The sequence below is a fragment of the Canis aureus genome, chromosome 8, assembly GCF_053574225.1.
Source record: "Canis aureus isolate CA01 chromosome 8, VMU_Caureus_v.1.0, whole genome shotgun sequence".
Classification (NCBI taxonomy): Eukaryota; Metazoa; Chordata; class Mammalia; order Carnivora; family Canidae; genus Canis; species Canis aureus.
This window is the reverse complement of record NC_135618.1, coordinates 65,023,027-65,044,240: the sequence shown is the minus strand read 5'-3', so window position 1 is coordinate 65,044,240 and position 21,214 is coordinate 65,023,027. Positions and strand designations below refer to the sequence as shown.

General features: G+C 44.0%; 2 protein-coding genes across 2 annotated transcripts in view; both read left to right on the top strand.

The window, feature by feature from the left end:
* The window catches only part of RADIL (Rap associating with DIL domain), a 64,537-nt gene that overhangs the window by 9,854 nt on the left and 33,469 nt on the right, over nt 1–21,214 (top strand). The window lies entirely within an intron of this gene.
* Nucleotides 1,546–4,174, top strand: PAPOLB (poly(A) polymerase beta). Its single transcript, XM_077907660.1, has one exon. It carries the CDS (start codon nt 1,739–1,741, stop codon nt 3,665–3,667), a length of 1,929 nt encoding a protein of 642 aa, XP_077763786.1. The 5' UTR covers nt 1,546–1,738; the 3' UTR covers nt 3,668–4,174.

Sequence of the window (21,214 nt, the reverse complement as noted above, 5' to 3'; positions counted from 1 at the left end):
CTCTCTCTCTCTCTGTCTCTCATGAATAAATAAATAAAATCTTAAAAAAAAACTTTAGCAGCTACATAAGAAAGAGACCTAGACCTTCAAGACGTAAAGAGGCAAAAAACAAAAACAAAAAAAAACCCAAAACAAAAAACAAACAAACAAACAAAAAACAACCCTAAAGAGGCAGGGAGTTGGAACTGAAACCCCCAGATATGGTTGCAACTCTTGAATGGCAGACACACTGAATGAAAAGATGGAACAGGAAGAATCTGATACCTGAGGAAAGGAGGTGACAAAGTATTCTCTTTATGTGGGCTCTGGGTGGGAAAAACTCTTCCCTAGAATTGAAAACCACCCTTCCTCTCATATGTTTGGGATTCAAAATCACACTACTCAGGTGATTTGGCTAGTCCCTGGAAAAGGAATTAAATTACAGTGTACAATTTGATAGTGTACAAGGACATCTCATGGAAACAAAGCAATTCCTCTTTGGAAGGACATCCAGGCATCCCAAGCCTCACCAGAGATGAGCTCACAATCCAAAAATTACAAGACACACGAAATGATGCCTGAGTAAGTAGAAAACAAGTTAAAATCAGATTCTCAAGAATATTAAGAATTGGAACCATTAGTTATAGGATATTAAGTAAGTTAAAAATGAGGCAGGGAAGATTTAGAAAAGAACAAGATAATGGTTTTAGTAATTAAAAATGTAAGTATTATTTTTTAATGTAAGTATTTAAATGGATACTTCAGTGATGGGCTTAAACAGCAGACTACAACTGAAAGAAAATTGGAGAGTTGAGAGGGAGATGTGGCGTCACCCACGAAGAAACAGGAGCTCAGACAGGGAGAACCCAGTGACTCTATCACATGTCTGCGTGAAGAGAATCAAGAGAATGGTGTGGAGAGGATAGTCCAAGGACATGCCTTGGCTTCTTCCGAAGGTCATGGAATGAAAAACACGAATCTTATGGTCCATAAATCACAGTGTAAGGTAAATGAAAAGTTTATCCCTTGATACCAGTGGCGGTCCTGAAGGACACTCAGGGCAGGGAGGATTCTTACAGCTGCCATTAGGAAAAGAGAGGTGAGTGGGTCAGCTGAACTGCAGATTTCTCAACAGAAATCGTAGAAACCTGAGGCGGCAGGTAGGACCTTCCAGCTGGGAAGAACAGAACTGTCAGCCCAGAGTTGCAGAGCCAGCTAAGCCACCAGCCAGGCACCCACCACGAAGAATGCAATGGGAGGCGCTTTGCACAGCAGACCCTTGCTGCGAGGGGTTTCTGAAGAATGCGCTGTAGGACGAAGGCCACTTGAAGCTGCCCCTGGAGAGGAAATAGATCGGAGGCGTAAGAAAAAATGGTGATCAAGGGACTAGATGGTAGGTGTGTGTAAACGTATGGACGAAGCCAAGAACAAGCCATACCCCTTGACCACCTGTACCCGCCAGGGTCCTGCAGTGGAACCTCGGAAACTACAACTCCCGTGAGGCTTCGCGCCACGCGCAGGCGCCGTAACATACGTGGCGTGCGTGGCCATTCTAGAATGCGGCTCCGAGGGCCCGGGCGCCATGTTGGGGCCGAGGGGACGGCTGAGAGGCGCTTGAAGCGGCGGGAGCGGAGCGGGAGCGGGTTGGACCTGGGCTGGTAGGAGCCCCGCCCCTCCCGCCTCAGCGGATCATGACCCGGGCAGCGGCCGTGGAGGTCGCGGTGGCGGGGGACGTGGCGTGGCAGGGCCGGCGCTAGAAATGATGCCGTTTCCGGTGACAACCCCGGGATCACAACAGACGCCGCTGCCTCCCAAGCACTATGGCATCTCTTCCCCCATCAGTTTAGCAGCCCCCAAGGAGACTGACTGTGTACTTACCCAGAAGCTAATTGAAACCCTGAAGCCCTTTGGGGTTTTTGAAGAGGAAGAGGAACTGCAGCGCAGGATTTTAATTTTGGAAAAATTAAATAATCTGGTAAAGGAATGGATACGAGAAATCAGTGAAAGCAAGAGCCTTCCACAAGCTGTAATTGAAAATGTTGGAGGGAAAATCTTTACGTTTGGTTCTTACAGATTAGGAGTACATACAAAAGGTGCCGATATTGATGCGTTGTGCGTTGCACCGAGACATGTCGATCGGAGCGACTTTTTCACCTCGTTCTATGACAAATTGAAACTACATGAAGAAGTAAAAGATTTAAGGGCTGTTGAGGAGGCATTTGTACCAGTTATTAAACTGTGTTTTGATGGGATAGAGATTGATATTTTGTTTGCAAGGTTGGCACTGCAGACTATTCCCGAAGATTTGGACCTGAGAGATGACAGTCTGCTTAAAAACTTAGATATTAGATGCATAAGAAGCCTTAACGGTTGCCGGGTGACAGATGAAATTTTACATCTAGTACCAAACATTGACAACTTCAGGTTAACTCTGAGAGCCATCAAACTGTGGGCCAAATGCCACAATATCTATTCCAATATACTAGGCTTCCTGGGAGGTGTTTCCTGGGCCATGCTAGTAGCAAGAACTTGCCAGCTCTACCCAAATGCTATAGCATCAACTCTTGTACGGAAGTTTTTCTTGGTATTTTCTGAATGGGAGTGGCCAAATCCAGTGCTACTGAAAGAGCCTGAAGAGCGGAATCTTAATTTGCCTGTATGGGACCCAAGAGTAAATCCCAGTGATAGGTACCATCTTATGCCCATAATCACACCAGCATACCCACAGCAGAACTCCACATACAATGTGTCTGTTTCGACAAGGATGGTCATGATTGAGGAGTTTAAACAAGGGCTTGCTATCACACATGAAATTTTGCTCAGTAAGGCAGAGTGGTCCAAGCTTTTTGAAGCTCCGAGCTTCTTTCAAAAGTATAAGCATTATATTGTTCTTCTAGCAAGCGCACCGACAGAAAAACAGCATCTTGAATGGGTGGGCTTGGTGGAATCAAAAATCCGAATCCTGGTTGGAAGCTTGGAGAAGAATGAATTTATTACTCTGGCGCATGTGAATCCTCAGTCATTTCCAGCACCTAGGGAAAATCCTGACAAGGAAGAATTTCGTACTATGTGGGTAATTGGGTTAGTGCTAAAAAAGCCAGAAAACTCTGACGTTCTCAGTATTGATCTCACCTATGATATCCAGTCTTTCACAGATACAGTTTATAGGCAAGCAATAAATAGCAAGATGTTTGAGATGGATATGAAAATTGCTGCAATGCATTTAAAAAGAAAGGAACTTCATCAACTACTGCCTAATCATGTGCTTCAGAAACGGAAAACACATTCAATGGAAGGTGTCACTTTGACAGCTTTGAGTGATGGCAGCCTTGACTTGTCTGCAGCCAGTGAAGACAGCATGTCTGTGCCCTCACCTACTGGCACTATGAAGACCAGCCCAGTGACTGGCAGCTCTCAGGGCAGAAATAGTCCTGTTCCTACTGTAATGGCTGCATCTGTGACCACCGTACAAGTTACTGAAATTTCCTTGCAACAAGTGAATCCCAGTGAAAGCTTAGGGGGTGCATCGAGTAAAAGCATTCCTCAGACTGCCTCACAACTAGCCCTTCCTCCACCACCAAAGCCCACAGTTGCCAGAGTTGTTTCTTCAGCACGTCTGGTAAACCATCCACCCAGGCCTTCAGGGAGTCCTGCAACAAACATAGCTAATCCTATTGTGGGAGTCTAGGGGACGTTCTCACCTCATAAAGGACCAAGGAAACTTGAAAAGGAACAATCTCATGAAGAGACAAGTACAACTCCATTGGAAATTACTCAGACAGTGCTGGCCTTGTGGAAAACACCCAGGACAGAACTTTCTAATATCCCGGCTCTCCCTGCAAATACCGTTCCTGTTACCAAGAATTCAGTAAGACAGATTGAACTATAAAAACAACCTCAAGGGTCCATAAACTATATCTGCCAACTCAACCTGTTGTCTTCAAATTCTTAAGGAGGAGAATGAAGGGTGCCAAACTAGATTTGACTCAAACTAGATTTAGCCTTATTTGGTAACTTTATTTGGCTAATCTTGATCAGAAGTCCAGGTTAGTATATGAAGCTAGAAGTACTATTATAAATATGTCAGCAGCAGTTATGGTAACTATTTTAAAGGACTACCCATAAAGAGAAAAAAAAAAGAAAAAAAACCCTCCCAGTATATTTGTACCCATGCCTGACATCTGGACTGGATTTATGTTTGATGCATTGTTGGGGAAAATTTGCAATACAAACTGGTATCAGAATTCCTTATACTGATGATGCACTTTATGTATATTTTTATTAGAAAGTAGAACTAATTTTAAGTTTTTCAGCTTGATGAATTTTAGGTTTTTTTCCTGAAGAGTTTTCTTCATTATTAATTGTCAATTGGATACCATTGTGGGTGCAGTGTGTACCAAACTTCAGAAAAAGCATAGAAGTCCATCTAGCTCGGTTCTGGTGAGGTAGCTGTAACCCTTTAAATTGAAATGTCAACTCATAGGGTATATATTTGACATTGGAACAGTAATTAGTAGGTCTTTGGCTTTTCTGGGACACAATCAAGAAATGATCTGTTGGTCTTATCTGTGGAATTGTTTTAGAGTGCATACAGTCAGCAGTCAAATACCAAGTACTGTCTCAGAACTAACAAAGATCCATATTCTCTTGCATTTGTCCTAAAACAAAAAGCTTTTTGCCTCTCCCCTGCTTCTCTTTGTTTGTATGTACAAGGTATGCTTGTATGTTGATTCATTTAAAAAAAAATGCTAGTATATTTTTAACCATGATAGAAAACCAACAATCCTGTGGCAACACGGTACAAAACACTGGATATGGGTTCTATGGCTAATATTTTACTAAAGTTTTACCGAAAGTAATGAATTGGGAAACATGTTATTGGTCTTGGATGGCTGTTTGAGCTATACTTATGAGAAATTTTGTATGCTCCACAGAGTATTTGCTTATGATAAAGTTAATTTCCAGTTTAAACATGTAAGCAAAAAGGCATTTTCTCCAAAATATTTAAACCAATTTTTATTTTTAAAGGACTCACTAAAATTTATCAGTAAATTTCACATGTAAAAACATTGAAATACAAAATAGTTTCTAGCAAGTACTTGACATCTAGTCAGCTTTCTGTTTTTTTATCCTATGAGAGGTTAGGAATACCTTCTTTTAAATTAAAAAATGAAAGGCCACTCATAATTAAGAAGCAAAACATCTGTGTTTAGGACACATGAATGGCAACAGATGTAGATGAATGGAAACTTGGTCTGTCTGAATCTAGACACAGCGAGCCTGACAGGTTTCCTGGTTAGCCTGGTTCTGATTCCTACCCTCCCCCAACTGTGTTCCTTTCTACCATGTGTGCATTTTTCATGTGAAACTATAATTTCTTAAACCCTTTCTCTATCCTTCTAGATTAACTTTCCAAAGTTGGAATATAGTCTTCTTCCTTATAGGCTCTGCAGTAACTGAGGCTTTCTTTTTACCCCTACTTTGTGATGTCGAGTACACAGTGTCCCTATTGCCCACATATTTGCCTGTGCAGTCAAGATATTTTGCCCTTCTGCTACAATAAGTTGGGCAAAGTGTGCACAGGAGCTGTGTATTTCAGATAGTTGAGGTGTCTGGCTGGAATTGCCAGGCACAGATGTGGTCTTGTCATTTTGTTTACACTTTGGGGGAAAATTAGTTTATTAAGTGTTTCATGTAACTATACTTGTTTAACCAAGCTGCAAACTTAGAGTTTTCTAGTTTTCGTTAACTGAATATCAGACTAGTTTTTTCACATGATGTACATAGTGTCTCATGGCAGGAGTTGGCTTTGTTTTATAGAACCTGTACCCCTTGTATTTTTCAAGTGCTATTTTGGAAACAGATGATGTATTTCTCCATTGAAAACACAATAAAAATAGCAAAGAGGCAAGGAAAGGGGTTTAAATCTGACAATAAGAGTTCAGATGCTCTTACATTGTTGTGGAGGAGGATAAAGACACTGCTGAAATTTTTGACTTTATTAACTGTAGAAGTCATGTTATAATGTTAGGGGAACATGTGAAAAGGTTAAAACTTTCATAAGGTAAAAAATGGAGTGAAAAAAATTTTAAGGAGGATAGAGGAGGAGGATAGAAAAAACAGGTAAAAAGAAAATATCGTCTAAGATGATGGAAATGAAACCAAATATATGTCACTTTATATAACAAATGGACCAGACTTCCTGACAAAAAGAGTGTCAGATTCCATGGAAAAACTGAGTGCAGCTGTTTGCTATTTATGAGAGACACATCCAAAATGCAAGATACCAAAGAATGGAAAAAATACATGCTAAGGAAAAGAAACTGCTAGAGTGACCAGGTCATCCAGACAGATTTCAGAGCAGAAGTAACAACTAGGGACAAGAGTGACCACTGCTCTAATGAAAGAAAAAGTAATATACCAGGAAAATGGAACAATTTAAAACTTACTCTTATCTAATAAACTAACCTCAATATAAAGTAACATAACAAGCAAGGATTAGCAAAATTGCTGAAGTGTCATTGTTAACATTTTTATTTTTTATATATTTTTTTAAGATTTTATTTATTGAGAGACACAGAGAGAGAGACAGAGACAGAGAGAGGCAGAGACACAGGTAGAGGGAGAAGTAGGCTCTACCCAGGGAACCCGATGTGGGACTCGATCCTGGGTCTCCAGGATCAGGCCCCGGGCCAAAGGTGGCACTAAACCGCTGAGCCACCTGGGCTGCCCAGTTATAGAAGATTTTAAAGCAGCCCTTTCATTAATTTTTTTTTTTTTTAATTTACTTATGATAGTCACACAGAGAGAGAGAGGCAGAGACACAGGCAGAGGGAGAAGCAGGCTCCATGCACCGGGAGCCTGATATGGGATTCGATCCCGGGTCTCCAGGATCGCGCCCTGGGCCAAAGGCAGGCGCCAAACGGCTGCGCCACCCAGGGATCCCCAGCCCTTTCATTAATTGATATCAAGCAGACCAAAGAAAAAGGGGGAGGGGAACAGTTTTGAGCGCAACAGAGATTGGCAGGCTTTTCCTATAAAGGGCCAGATAGTAAATATTTTCAGCTTTGTGAGGCCATATGGTCTTTGTCTCAACTACTTAACTCCGCCTTTGTGGAGTACAGGAAGCCAGAGATGATATGTAAACAGATGGCCAGGGCTGGATTTGTTACCCATCCCCCGTGGCCGGTGTTTGTCATCCCTGATCTATTGGACATTTATTATAGTACCTTCCACCCAAAAATTGGAAAGTGCATATTATTCTCAAATAAGCATTGGGCATGTGCAAAAATTAACCTCCTGCTTGATCAGAAAGTAAGACTCAGCATATTGTAGAATATCTGATTCACGGAGCATGTTCTCTGACTACAAAACAGGTGTGTGTGTGTGTGTTTTTTTTTTTTTTTTTTTTGTTTACTAAATTCAATGACAAATAACTTAGGGAAGAATTTCCTGAAGAAGACAAAAAAAGCTCAAACCATTAAAGACTGATGAACAGAATCTGTTAATTGTATTAAATAATGAACAGTGAAAGGTGAAAAACAGGCTCAAATAGGGAGATGTTAGAATACATAAAACTGACAAATGATTACTATCTGGATTGTATCAAGGATGCCAAAAACAATCCGTTCAAGAACAACAGATTTTACCTAATAAAACCTGGGCAAAAGAAATAAATCAGTGTCTCAGAAGAGAATCTAGAAATAGACTGCACAGAAAGATACCCCATCTCATTAGCAGTGAGGAAACGTGACTTGAGTGTATAGAAATTTGTCTTACCGAATGTCTGACAACATCCGGGCTTGTGGAGGAGGGGGAGCTATGGGAGCTCTAACGCAGGGTCTACACAGGGGGGAAATGCTGTGTTCCTTTTGGGAGACAGTTTGGACTTAACTAGCACTGTGGGCCTGCTTGGGCCTGCCTCTGCCGCTGGGCTGGGAGGCACTGAATCTTCATGGTGCCAGTCTGTGGGCCCCTCTGCAGCTTCATCCAGAACTCTACACCCCTCTGGTGTTCTTCCAGTATTCATGAAAATATCGTTTTCTACACGTGCCATCGTGTCAGAAGAGTCAGGAAGCACTCTCCTAGAGACTCTGTCCCATGGATCACCAGGAGATCAGTATGGGAGTTTTGGTAGCAGCATTTTGTAATAACTTAAAGCTTGAAATAACTCACAAAACCATAAGTGGGGAAGTGGATAGATAGTGGTGTATTCATGCAATGAACGGTGTAGAATTGTGAGATTAGATGAACCATAGCTACATGCATCAGTGTAGAGGTGTATCAGAATATTGAGGAAAAAAGAAAATAGCAGAAAAATAATGTTATACTAAGTAGAGCAGTATAACTTAAGGTTACAAAAATGTGTGGTCTAACTGTAAATTAGGAAAAAGGGAATGTTAATCACAGAGTCCAGGGTAGTGGTTTCTTTTGGTGAGATGAGAGGTGGGGAGAAGGCAGAGAGCTGTAGTTTAGAGAATATAGTGAGCCTAAAATGAACCAGCTTTTATTTATTTATTTATTTATTTATTTATTTATTTATTTAGATTTTATTTTGTTTATTTATTCATGAAAGACACAGAGAGGCAGGCTCCTTGCAGGGAGCCTGATGCAGGACTCGATCCCTTGACCTGGGATCATACCCTGAGCCAAAGGTAGATGCTCAGCTGCTGAGCCACCCAGGCATCCCAATGTTTCATCTTTTTAAGTTAGGTGGTAGATGGAGCAGTATTTATTTTTAGTCTAAGTTATAAATGCTTTCATATACGTGAACTATTCTCTGTTCAGAAATCAAATACCAAAGTGGTATCTTAGAAGCCTCTGCGTCAGTCAGGAGCTGCATTTGGCCAGGTAACTGGTGAATCCAAGACAGGTTTCTTTTCCTTCACATTACAGCGGTGGTAGGTTCAGGGCCAATATGTGGCTTTCTAGGTCACCAGGGACCCAAGGCTCCTTCCACGTTCAGTCCTACCATTCTAGTTCATGCCTGCAGTCTGGAAGATCCCCTCAAGTACAGGATAATTACAGGGCCACTGCCATCACATCTGCGTTGAGGACAGGAAGAAGGCAGGAAGAGGGGGCCAGGCAAAGGTTATCCCTGCAAACCGTATCCTCCTCCTGTGGAACTTTCCTAGAAGTTGCAATGGGAACATGGCCTCATTGCTCACTGACCACCAATCACTGGCCATGCCTATCTGCAAGAAAGACTGGAAAAGGTAGTTTTTGTGAGCTGAGTACATCAGCTCGTCACTCCTCACCATGATACTATTAGGAAGGAGGAGAGAATGGGTCCTGACCAGCAGTGATGGCCATCTCTTACACAGCACTCAGATATTCAGAAGTTAAAATATTTCAAAGTAACTCAGGGATCAAGAAAGACTTTCCTATGAATCAGAACTTGTGGAATGCAGCTGATACAGGATTTAGAAGGAGGGCTATAGCTTTATTTTAGATTTTATTTATTTGAGGGATGCCTGGGTGGCTCAGCGGTTGAGTGTCTGCCTTTGACTCAGGGTGGGAGTCAAAGTAAAGGATCAAGCTCCATATCAGGCTCCTTGCAGGGAGCCTACTTTTCCCTCTGCCTATGTCTCTGCCTCTCTCTGTGTCTCTCATGAATGAATGAATGAATGAATGAACGAATGAAAAAATCTTTAAAAAAATGCTGGAATTGGTAAAATACACGATATATCCAAGCACCCTGAAGTAAGGTAATTGGCAGAGAGCTGTGGAATACTGATTAGTATAAAAGAGAATACAAACAAGAACCACAATAATTAACTTCAAAGAAATTAAAAGTTGGGCAAACAGAAAAAGTAATCCTTGTATACACCAGCCTTCAGTTGTGCAAAGGCACACACACACAAAAAGATTTGAGAGAGAGTGTGAGCACAAGTTGGAGGAGGGGCAGAGGGAGGGAGAATCTCAAACAGACTCTGTGCTGAGTGTGGAGACCAACATGGGGCTCAGTCTCATGATCCTTCAATCATGACCGGAGCCGAAACCAAAAGTAGGATGCTTAACCTACAGAGCCACCCAGGAATCCCAAGGAGGGCCATAGCTTTAAATGCTTATGCTAAAGCCTAAACACTGATGAGCTATCTGCCTACTGCATTAAGACATGGAGGAGAGAGGATCAATAAAATGAAAAGTAGGTTCTTTGAAAAGACTAGTAGTCAAAACTGGGAAGACTGATGAAGAAAAGGAAGATGGTACACAGGAGCAGTCTCAGAGATGTGAAAGGGCTACAGCTACAGTAGGAGGGTTTTTGTTGTTGTTGTAAAGATTTTATTTATTCATGAGAGACACACAGAGGGAGAGAGAGAGAGGCAGAGACACAGGCAGAGGGAGAAGTAGGTTCCATGCAGGGATCCTGACGTGGGACTCGATCCCGGGTCTCCAGGATCACGCCCTGGGCTAAAAGCAGCACTAAACCGCTGAGCCACCCGGGTTGTCCAGTAGGGTTTTTTCTTGTTTTTTTTTTAAGAGGATCTTATAGATAGCTTTTTGCTAGTGAATTTGAAAGCTTAGACAAAATGGACAATCTTCTAGAAAAAGCCTGTTTAAAGCTCACTCAAGAAAGACTTAAAAACCTGGACAGTTTCCCTGAGAGAGAGAGTGCGTGAGCAATTTGGATGCACTCCCAACCCAACCCAACCGTGAAAACGCTGGACCCAAGGTCTATCCAGTTCTTCCTCATACTCAAGGGCAGGATCATTCCAGTACTGCACCTCCGACTTCCAGAGGACAGGGAAAGGAGCAGCATTTTATGAAACCAAGAAGACTTTCCTATCAGAGCCAGAGGAGGGAAGAATGAGCAAGCGGGGAGGGTCTCCTGTAGAGGCTCCAACACAGCAAGCCCAGGGCTTTGATTTCTTACAGTACCACTGCTCTTGTTCTCTGGAACTGGCCAATGTTTGCAGGACAAAAGTAGCTTCAGAAACTCCCACCTCTGGGTTCTTTTTGTTCAGATTTTGGCCTGTTTCTTCCTCGGTTGCTTATGCCCCATATCGCCAGTGTTCCTTGTTTTCAGTGGGAATGCTGTCCTTGTCCAAAGTCATCTGACTGGTCCTGATTAGACTGTTATATTTTAGGGAAATAATGCTAATAGACACACTCACACTTCTTACACTTTATTTTATATAAATGCCTTCATATGGTATAAACTTTTTTTTTTTTTTTTTTTACCATGGAATTCTGCTCTCTCCCACATAAGTGCCTCTGCCATTCTGATTCCTCCTGATTTCATGGTACTAGCCTAGTACAGACCTGTATTAGTTTTCCCTTGCTATGTAATACATTACCACAAGCATAGCAGCTTAAAACAATGCCCATTCCTTAGCACACAAATCAGAAGTCTGACATGGTGTGGCTGGAATCACAGGGTATCACAAGGTCAGATCCAAGAAAGGTGTCAGCCAGGCCAGGTTCTCGTCAGGAGGCTCATCCTTACCGTTGGCAGAATTCAGTTCCTTGTGGTTGTCAGACTGAGGTTCCCATTTCCCTGCTGGCTGTTGTCTTGGGGTTGCTCCCACCTTCTATCCATGTGTGTCACCCCCTGCACTCCCCACCCCCCCCACCATCCCTTCTGGTCAGCAGTGTTGCACCAGCCCTCCCTCATTCTTTGAATCTTTGAATCTTTGACTTCCTCTCAGCTTTTAAACGTTCATGTGCTTGGGTTAGGCCCACCTGGATAACCTCCCTTTTGATGAACCCAGAGTGAACTGAACTGATTAGTTACTTCCTTTGCCATAAAACAAAGCATCACTGGGGGCATGATGGCTTCCACATTTATAGGTCCCTCCCACGCTCAGGGGAGGTGATTATACGAGGGCAAGGGTCACTGGGGGTCATCCTAGGTCTGGCTACCCAAGAGCCATAGCTATATCCATAGCAATGGCTAAAGGCTCTAGTCATCCTCCGGCCTCACAGCCTCATGCCGTTGTGCATCAGCTCAAGTCCAAATGTCCATCATGTACATAATGTAAGTCAGATGTGGAGCAGGTGTCTGAGTACATCCTCCAGTAAGTGGAGCTCCACAGGTGCAAGGCACAGACCTCCCTACCCCTGAGCCTGTGGAACCAGAGGCTCCCAGATTGCAGTGGGTGGCCAGGTGCAGGACAAGAGTCATGGTGTTCTGGGTCAGAAAGGGGGCAGCGGATGGCGAGAAGGAGTCGCCAAGTCCAGGCAGTTTTTGAAATCCAGCCAGGCAAACTGCAGCTGGAGTCCATGGTTAAATTTCAAGGCTTGGAGCACTCTGCCTGCCGTTCTCTGGGCTCTGAGCCGTCCTTTGTTTTTCCCGAAAGATGGGACTCCTCCGCAGCCCTGCAAGTGGCTTCCTCAGCCTTCAACCTGTCAGGAGCCTCCTTCCATGCCAGGCTCCCTCTGCCCTAGTCTGAGTTGCTGCTTCTCGAGAACCTGGGGCCTGTGCTGTGCACGGATTCCAGGGGCATTCACCTGTCACACAAGCCACACCCACAGGCGATGCTTCTGATGTGGCCCTTCTCCACTTCTAGCTTCTACTGAGATGTGAGGGGGCTTGTAAGCTGCTCCAATGCCCATAGTTTGATGAGGAGCACCCTTGGTCTCTTGAAAGGGTCTTTGTATGGCTCAGCTCTCTGACTCCAGATCCTTACAAGACGCCGGGAGAGGAATAGGCAGGGCTCTGAGCCTTGTCTGGGCGCCATTCTCCAGCAGCAGGTTCTGACTCTTGGCCTCTCTTGTCACGCGGAGAGGCTGAGGATGTGCAGTCATCCAGTCCCAGTTCCGTTTTGATTCTCTGCTCTTTGGTTCTGCTGACAGGTAGCAAGAAGAAAGTGGGCCACTTCTGCTGAGAGGTCTTTTCAGGCCCTTAGTTCCAGGTCCTTTCTGCACAACCAGGCCCCCTTCCCAGATCCCCAGGAACACATCCCCATCCCGTGTCCTTCTGAGCTTCCACTGCAGCCCTCTCCAAGTCTAGATTCCCAGGGCAAGTTGCCCACAGCAGGTTCTGCTTTCACGAAGGCAGTTTGAGGAAATGTTCCTCATTGTCTTCTAAGCTCTTACCAGCAGCGTCTTTCAGCCCATGTTTCTGTGAATAGCCTAATGGCCCTCTGGACTCTTTCTGCTCTGTGCTCTTCGAATTCTTCCTGCTGCCTGACTTGGAAGTACCTTCCCCATTGTAGGTATTTGTTACAGCAGTGCCTCATTTCCCAGGATGAGAGTCTACTGTCATCCCTGTAACAAATAACCACAAATCTAGTGGCTTAAAACTATTGCCTCACAGTTTCAGTGAGTTGGGAGTCTGGCTCAGGGGGAGCTGGACCCTCTGCTCACTTAGGGGCTGCTGTCTTGCAAGTCCACAGGTTATTGGCAGCATTCAGTTCCTCGGGGTTGTAGGACTGGGTCTCATCTGGCCTCTGCCTCTCCTCCTGCTGCTGCTGCTGCTTGCTGTCGACCAGGGCTCCCTCCCAGCACCACAGTAGAGCACCCCCTTGTCCAAACCCTTCTCACAGGGTAATTCTGCTTCCTGTGACCGACTGGACAAAACTCCCTGCTTTGATGGCACTCAGGTGATTAGGTCGGGCCCCCTGGATTGTCTCCGTATCTTAAGATCAATCCTGCCAGGACCTTAATTACATCTGCAAAATCTCTTTGCCCTTGAACACAAGGATGGGAGTAATCCCAGGAGGCGGAGACAACAGAGGTCATCCTAGAACCCTGTCCACCACAGTGGCCTTCTGTAGTTTCTCTGCGCTTGGGCGCTTGAGTAGGTGTGGACCTACTCGAGTGTGTTCATGCACATGTTTTGGGTTCAAGGTTGTTGTTTTAGTGATGGGATCACATATTTCGTTTTCCTGTCAAACTTCTTCCACATCTATTACAGTTCTCATTCATTCATTATAGGGATTATGGAATATTCCATGGTGTGAATGGAGCGCTATCTATGTATATTTTGGGATCATTAAGAACAATTTTGCAATACAGTTATATGTATTACCATTAAAATAAATATGTCTTAACCACTAAAATTTTTAAAGATTTTATTAATTCATGAGAGACACAGAGAGAGGCAGAGACATAGGCAGAGGGAGAAGTAGGCTCCTTGCAGGGATTCTGATACGGGACTTGATCCCAGGACGCTGGGATCATGACCCAAATCAAAGGCAGATGCTCAACTGCTGAGCCACCCAGGTGCCGCCTTAACCACTAAAATTAATGATATGTCTTATTTACCACAAAATATAAAGGGCTATTCGTTAAACCAGACACAAGGCTTTAGTATTACTTTAGGATTCTTAGTTTTGTACTTCCTTTTTTTTTTTAATTTAATTTAATTTTTTTTTTTTATGATAGTCACACACAGAGAGAGAGAGAGAGAGAGAGAGGCAGAGACATATGCAGAGGGAGAAGCAGGCTCCATGCACCAGGAACCCGACTTGGGATTTGATCCCGGGTTTCCAGGATCACGCCCTGGGCCAAAGGCAGGCGCCAAACCGCTGCGCCACCCAGGGATCCCAGTTTTGTACTTCCTTAAAGAGTTCTAGTAAACCTAAAGATTTATTTAAACATGGATTTTTATCTGTATCCGTTTTGTGCATACATGAAAAGATAAATCTGAGTGAAATAAATCCAGCGTCTAATTCTCCTTTTCAACCCTGGGCCCATCAGAATGCACACAGCATCGTCTTCTGCACCCTCAGGAGCTCCAGTAAGGCAGAGTTTCTGAGGAGAGTGCTCCACTGTGATCTCTGCGATTTTCTTCCCAGTGTTGGCATGAAATCCTGAAAGTTTTGCACATGACAGAGCTCATGTTCCTTCTTCAAATAATTCTTATCTGGCTGAAATATTGTAGGGTCTCCCCCACCTCACCCCTGGACGGGAGGAGATGTGGGAGTTCTCACATCACAGCTGCTGCTGGGCTGACATGCCACGTGCATATAGGATGCTTTCTAGCTTCAAAGATGCAAACAATGTCAAGAATTTAAAATCTAAAGAAAGGTGTATCTAGGGACAGAGGACATGTCTTTTTTTTTTTTTTTTTTCAAATTTTTATTTTATTTATGATAGTCGCACAGAGAGAGAGAGAGAGAGAAGCAGAGACATAGGCAGAGGGAGAAGCAGGCTCCATGCACCGGGAGCCTGACATGGGATTTGATCCCGGGTCTCCAGGATCACGCCCTGGGCCAAAGGCAGGCGCCAAACCGCTGCGCCACCCAGGGATCCCACAGAGGACATGTCTACCCTAAGTGTGTGCCTTCGTTCATTCGTTTAGTAAGTTGAAGGGGATATACCTTTAAAAACATTTATTTACTGGGGCGTCTGGGTGGCTCAGTTGGTTAAGCATAGGACTCTTGATCTCAGCTAGGGTGTTGATCTCAGGGTCATGAGTTTGAGCCCTGTATTGGGCTCTGTGCTGGGCATGGAGCCTACTTAAAAAAAAATGCTTACTGGGCACGTGGGTGGCTCAGTGGTTGAGGTCTGCCTTTGGCTCAGGTCGTGATCCCAGAGTCCCAGGATCAAGTTCTGCATAGGGCTCCCTGCAGGGAGCCTGCTTCTCCCTCTTTGTCTCTGCCTCTCTATGTGTGTCTTTCATAAGAAAAATAAAATCTTAAAAAAAAGTTTACTTATTTTTACCAAAGTTACATAGGTGCACAGTTAAGGCTGTACTTCCCTATTACTGATTAAAAACAAAAACAAAGACCACACACACAGTTCCTCACCCCAGCCTGCCCTTCCCAATTTTGCCCTCCTCCAAGGGAATCAGTATCATCCGAGACTATTTCTTCTTTGTCATTTAATTCCATAGCTTAAAATAACAAGCTTATCTTACTATACTTGATTTTTTTGTTTTGATTTTGGGGCACATCTAGTGATTTCCTACCATGAAGATGAGAATGGCTCTTGTTAAAACATCCACCTCCCATGGCTGGTGCTCTCAGGGCGTCAGAGTGGTGGTTGGATTAGGAACTAGGGTGCAGGGCAGCCCTGTTGGCGCAGCAGTTTAGCGCCGCCTGCAGTCCGGGGTGTGATCCTGGAGACCTGGGATTGAGTCCCATGTCGGGCTTCCTGCAAGGAGTCTGCTTGTGTCTCTGCCTTTCTCTCTCTGAATGAATGAATGAATGAATGAATGAATGAATGAATAAATAAATAACTCTTTAAAAAAAAAAAAAAAAGGACCAGGGTGCACATTTCTGTGGCCAGGTGCGCCTTTGCACAACTGAATGTTGGTGTATACAAGGATTACTTTTTCTGTTTGTCCAACTTTTAGTTTCTTTGAAGTTAATTATTGTGGTTCTTGTTTGTATTCTCTTTCTCACTAATCAGTATTCCCCAGCTCTCTGCCAATTACCTTACTTCAGGATGCTCGGATATATGGTGTATTTTACCAATTCCAGCATTTTTAAAAAGATTTATTTATCTATTCATGAGAGACACACAGCAGCAGAGACATAGGCAGAGGGAGAAGCAGGCTCTATGTAGGGAACCTGATGCGAGACTCAATCCTGATACTCTGGGATGACGTCCTGAGCCAAAGGCAGATGCTCAACCGTTGAGCCACCCAGGCATCCCGAACTCCAGCATTTTGGAGTCTACCTTATTTCAGTGCGGGCTGGCTGCCCCACATCATTCCCGTGGGCCTCTCCCTGAGGAAGGACCCCCTGTTTCTCCTTGTCCCCCCCACTTCCTTGTCTCGGTTATTCACTCCATCTTGGTGGAGTTGGTAGCTTCCTGAGAGTATGTATGCAAGGGAATTAAAATTGCTTCAGACCCTGTGTGTCTAAAAAGGTCTTTATCCTGCTTTAATGCTTGATTAATATCTGGGTGTAGAGTTTTAGAATGAAAACAGCTTTCTTCCTAGAATTTTGAAGGGATTGGCCCATTTCTCATTACAGAGCCCTCTGAGAAGCTGCTGGGTGCTGTGTTTCCTCACCCCTCATGCTCGGTAGCTTTTTTCTCCTTCTGGAAGCACATAACTTCTTTATGCTGCTTCCTCCCCAGCCCCCAGCCTCGCTCTGAAGAGTCACATGTGTGCCTTGGGATGGTATGTTTGTACCCGGATGTTAGAGTCTTACCTTCTTATTTAAAAAGAATTGTTTTAACTGTTATGATATTTATTCAAAATATATCCACTTGCACATCTTTTTTTTATCTTTTTTAAAATTTTTATTTATTTATGATAGTCACAGAGAGAGAGAGAGAGAGGCAGAGGAAGAAGCAGGCTCCATGCACCGGGAGCCCGATGTGGGATTTGATCCCAGGTCTCCAGGATCGCACCCTGGGCCAAAGGCAGGCACCAAACCGCTGCGCCACCCAGGGATCCCTATCCCCTTGCACATCTTGAGCCTTCATGCATTTTTAATCTCTCGTGTGTTGGACTTTTAATGGACCATTTTCATCTAAAAACTCATGATCATCTTCTGTTCTTAAAAAATATGGTATTCTCTTGATGATTTCTTCTGGTTCTTCTGTTATTCAGGTTCTGGATCTGTTTTTTTGGATTTTTTGTCTCCCAGTTTCTCATCTTTGTCTTTTTGCTCTACTTTCAAAGCAGTGTCCTCAGCTGTCTCTTCCAACCTGCAGTGATGGGTGAGCCTGGGGAGCTCATTCCAGAGCAGCAATGGAGGGGCGGGGTGCGCAGAGCAGTCAGTGAGGACAGTGGCCTTTCTCTGGGGACAGGATTCCTACTGAAAGATGGCCCTGCTCCACTCTGGCAGGAAGAGCTGCTCCTGGACCCAGGGGTGCCCACCTGCTGGGGTGAGAGTGGAAAGCGGCCCGCAGGTTAGTCTGTGCTAGCTGTCACTGTGCCACCCTGTCCTCCCTGAGAGCGGGCTTAGCGCCATCTCGTCATCTTGGGGGAACCAGATAGGGCCTTGGGTTCAGCTAAATAAAACTCTTGCTTCTGCCACACTGTTCTTTCTTGGCCACAGTTCTGGAAGGCTCTGTTTCCATCTGTAAGTGACAAATGGCTTGAGCATTTTATCTAGTTGGTTACCCATTATCTCAATTGATTTATTAGTTTCTTCTAAAGAGGGAATGTCATTTTCTGACTGAGACTCAAATTCATGTGAGAGGGTCCAGGTTTTACCACAGAAATAATGCTCATCAGTGCTTTAAAATGGAATTTCTCAGGGAGAAACTTGTCATGAGCATTGGGTGTTATATGCAACTGATGAATCACTGAACTCTACCTCTGAAGCTAATACTGCACTATATGTTTAATTAACTGAATTTAAATAAAATAAAATTTAAAAATATGCAATTTCTCTGCACTTAAAAAATGACATTTCTATTGTTGAAAATTTGGAAAATAGGGAGAGTGTAAAGAAGAGAATAAACATCACCTAAAATGTCCTCTCCTATCATTCCAGTCTCTTCTTAATGTTATATTTACTTTCTTACACAATTTAAATCAAGCTACATATATAGTTATATGTCCTCTGGTTTTTTTTAAATGTTTAAAAATTGGGATCCCTGGGTGGCGCAGTGGTTTGGCGCCTGCCTTTGGCCCAGGGCGCGATCCTGGAGACCTGGGATCGAATCCCACGTCGGGCTCCCGGTGCATGGAGCCTGCTTCTCCCTCTGCCTGTGTCTCTGCCTCTCTCTCTCTCTCCCTGTGTGACTATCATAAATAAATAAAAATAAAAAAATAAATGTTTAAAAATTATTATTTATTTTTTAAAGATTTTATTTATTTGAGAAAGCAAAGGCAGGGGAGAGAGAGAGAAGCAGGCTCCCTGCTGAGCCAGGAGCCTGATGTGGGGCTCCATCCCAGGAACCCTGGAATCACAGCCCGAGCCAAAGGCAGATGCTTAGCTGACTGAGACCCCAGGCGCCCCTCCTCTGTTTTTTTTTAACACATATTTATTTGCTCATATTATGAACATAATTTTTAATGCCAGTGAATGAGTATATCTAGCCATATCCCTATTGGATTTTAAGAATATTTCCATTTTTTCCCATAAATTATGCTTATATAAACATCTTGTACATAAGTGTTTGATCCCTTTCTGATTCTTCCTATAGGACAACAGCCTAAAAGTGGGATTCCTTTGTGGAAGAATGGAGATAGTTTTAGATAGTGATACATCTATATCTAATATTGGTGTAGCCCACATGTCTCCATAGCTATTTCTAAAACTGGGGGCGGATCCGTGCCACTTTCCATTCCAACCAGCACTGAGAATGTCCGTCTCTGTCTCCTCGCCATCACATAATTCTATCATTTGAAATTCTCTGCTCATTTGACAGAGGAACATGGTTTCCCTCTGTTCCAGTTTGTGTTCCTGGAGTATTTGTGAGGTTGAGTGGTCTTTAGAATGTTTACAGAGTGTTTCTATTTCTCATCCCATACCTCTCTGTCCTGGATTTTGAGATAGTCAAGCACATGGAAAACAGATACAGAATAACATAACAAACCATTTGTGCACCCATGACACAGCTTAAGGACTGGGCCACTATAGACAGAGTCGGGGGGGACGCTGTTCCCTTGGAAGTTTTCCTGGATCCCTCCCAGGGTACATGGAGAGAAAACTCAGGAGGCTTAGGATATTTCCATTTTCTCCGGGAATTAATTCCCAGGTGTCCTGCAGTAAGGAAGCACTTGGCAGCTCCTTGGGGAGAGAGAAGGAAGTGTGCTGTGGAGACTGGTGGGTGGAAGTGGAAGGGCTGGCAGTAGGCGGTAGGAGCACAGGACAGAGGCGCACCAAGGACCGGGAAGAAGTGGACGAGACTCCACTCATCCCTGCAGCAGCCCACTTTCTGAACTGCTGATGTCGACTAGGCTGGTATAGATGGTTACCATGAGCAGTCTTGGCACCGTGTCCCTGGCTCCTGGGGTCCCCAGTGTCTCCTGCAGGCCCCTCAGCCTGCCAGGCTGCTTCCTCTGTGCCATAGAAAGGCAAGGCGATGTGGTTCTGAGGCCAAGGTGGGGTGTGCGTAACTGTAGTTGTGGTGCAAGGGACCATGTGCAGGAAAGGGTGTAAACCATGAGCGCTGGGGTCAATGGAACATGGTAAAGTGGGCACTGCCCACCCGAGCTGTGCTCCTAACACTGGTGCGTTCCCACTTGCTTTTTTGAGCAGACAGGGGCGGTGGTCTGCACCACATCCCCCTGACCTGGCCCTTGCCTTCCCCCTCACAAGTACCCATAGTCCTGATTTCCTCATGCCCGTTTTCTTGCTTTAAGTGATACCATCTGTGTGTGTTTTTTCCTACACAATGGTTTGGCCTGTTTTGAGTGTGTGGGTCTTTGGGAAGAGGATTTGCTGAGACACTTCCTCAGCTATTCCAAGTGTCCAGAGCTCTGTGCATGTCTGCTGAGAAGATCATGTGGTTTGGCCTCCTAGTCTGTGGATTTGGTGTATTTCGGTGATTGATTTTTGTGTGCTTAAGTCTACCTTGCATTTCTGGGACAAATCCCACTTGTTTGTGATGTATCCTTTTGATACGTTGTTGGATTTGGTTTGCCAGTGTCTTGCTGAAGACATCTACATCTTTATTCAGAAGGGAGATGAGTTGGTGGTTTCCTTGTGATGTCTTTCTTCTTTCTTTTACTGCATTTCTGAACCTATGAGCTGGATTCTTCAGTTGGTCCTGGAAGATTCTCAACTGTTTTCTTTTCAAATAATGCCTTTGCCTCATTCTTACTCCTTTCTTCTTGGAGCTGTTTTAAACACATGTCAGCCCTTCTCTTTCTATGTTCTGTGTCTCTTAGCTCTTTCCTAGATTTTCTCTCTCTTGCCTGGTTCTTTGTACCACTTCCTGAATAATTTCTTTTGACTGGTCTTCTGGTTCGCTGGATTCCCTTTTCTGTTGTGTCTGGTATATTGCAAGGACTATTGCAGAGCGGCTTGCCTGAAGTTGTAGTTTCTTTACTGCATTTTTCATTTCTGGAGATTCTAATTGGTTATTTTACAAACCTGGCATTACTGTTTATAGTTTATTTTTCTCTATAGATATTTCAAGGTGTGTTTTATTTCTTTAAACAGGGTAAGTTTACATATACATATTTTGTATATGATAATCTCAACACCTGAGTTCCTTCTCTTGGAAGGAAGCTTTTCATTGAAATACAGCATATAGCACACAATAGAAAAGTGCATGGATTGTAAGTGTGCAACTCAGTGAATTTTCAAAAAGCGAGTGCATTGTGCAGCAAGCACCCAGATCAAGAGATAGGACATTACCAGGACTCTAGTGGGCTCCCTCATCTCCCTCCCAACTATTAGTCACTGACCCAGCTATCTTTGAACACCAA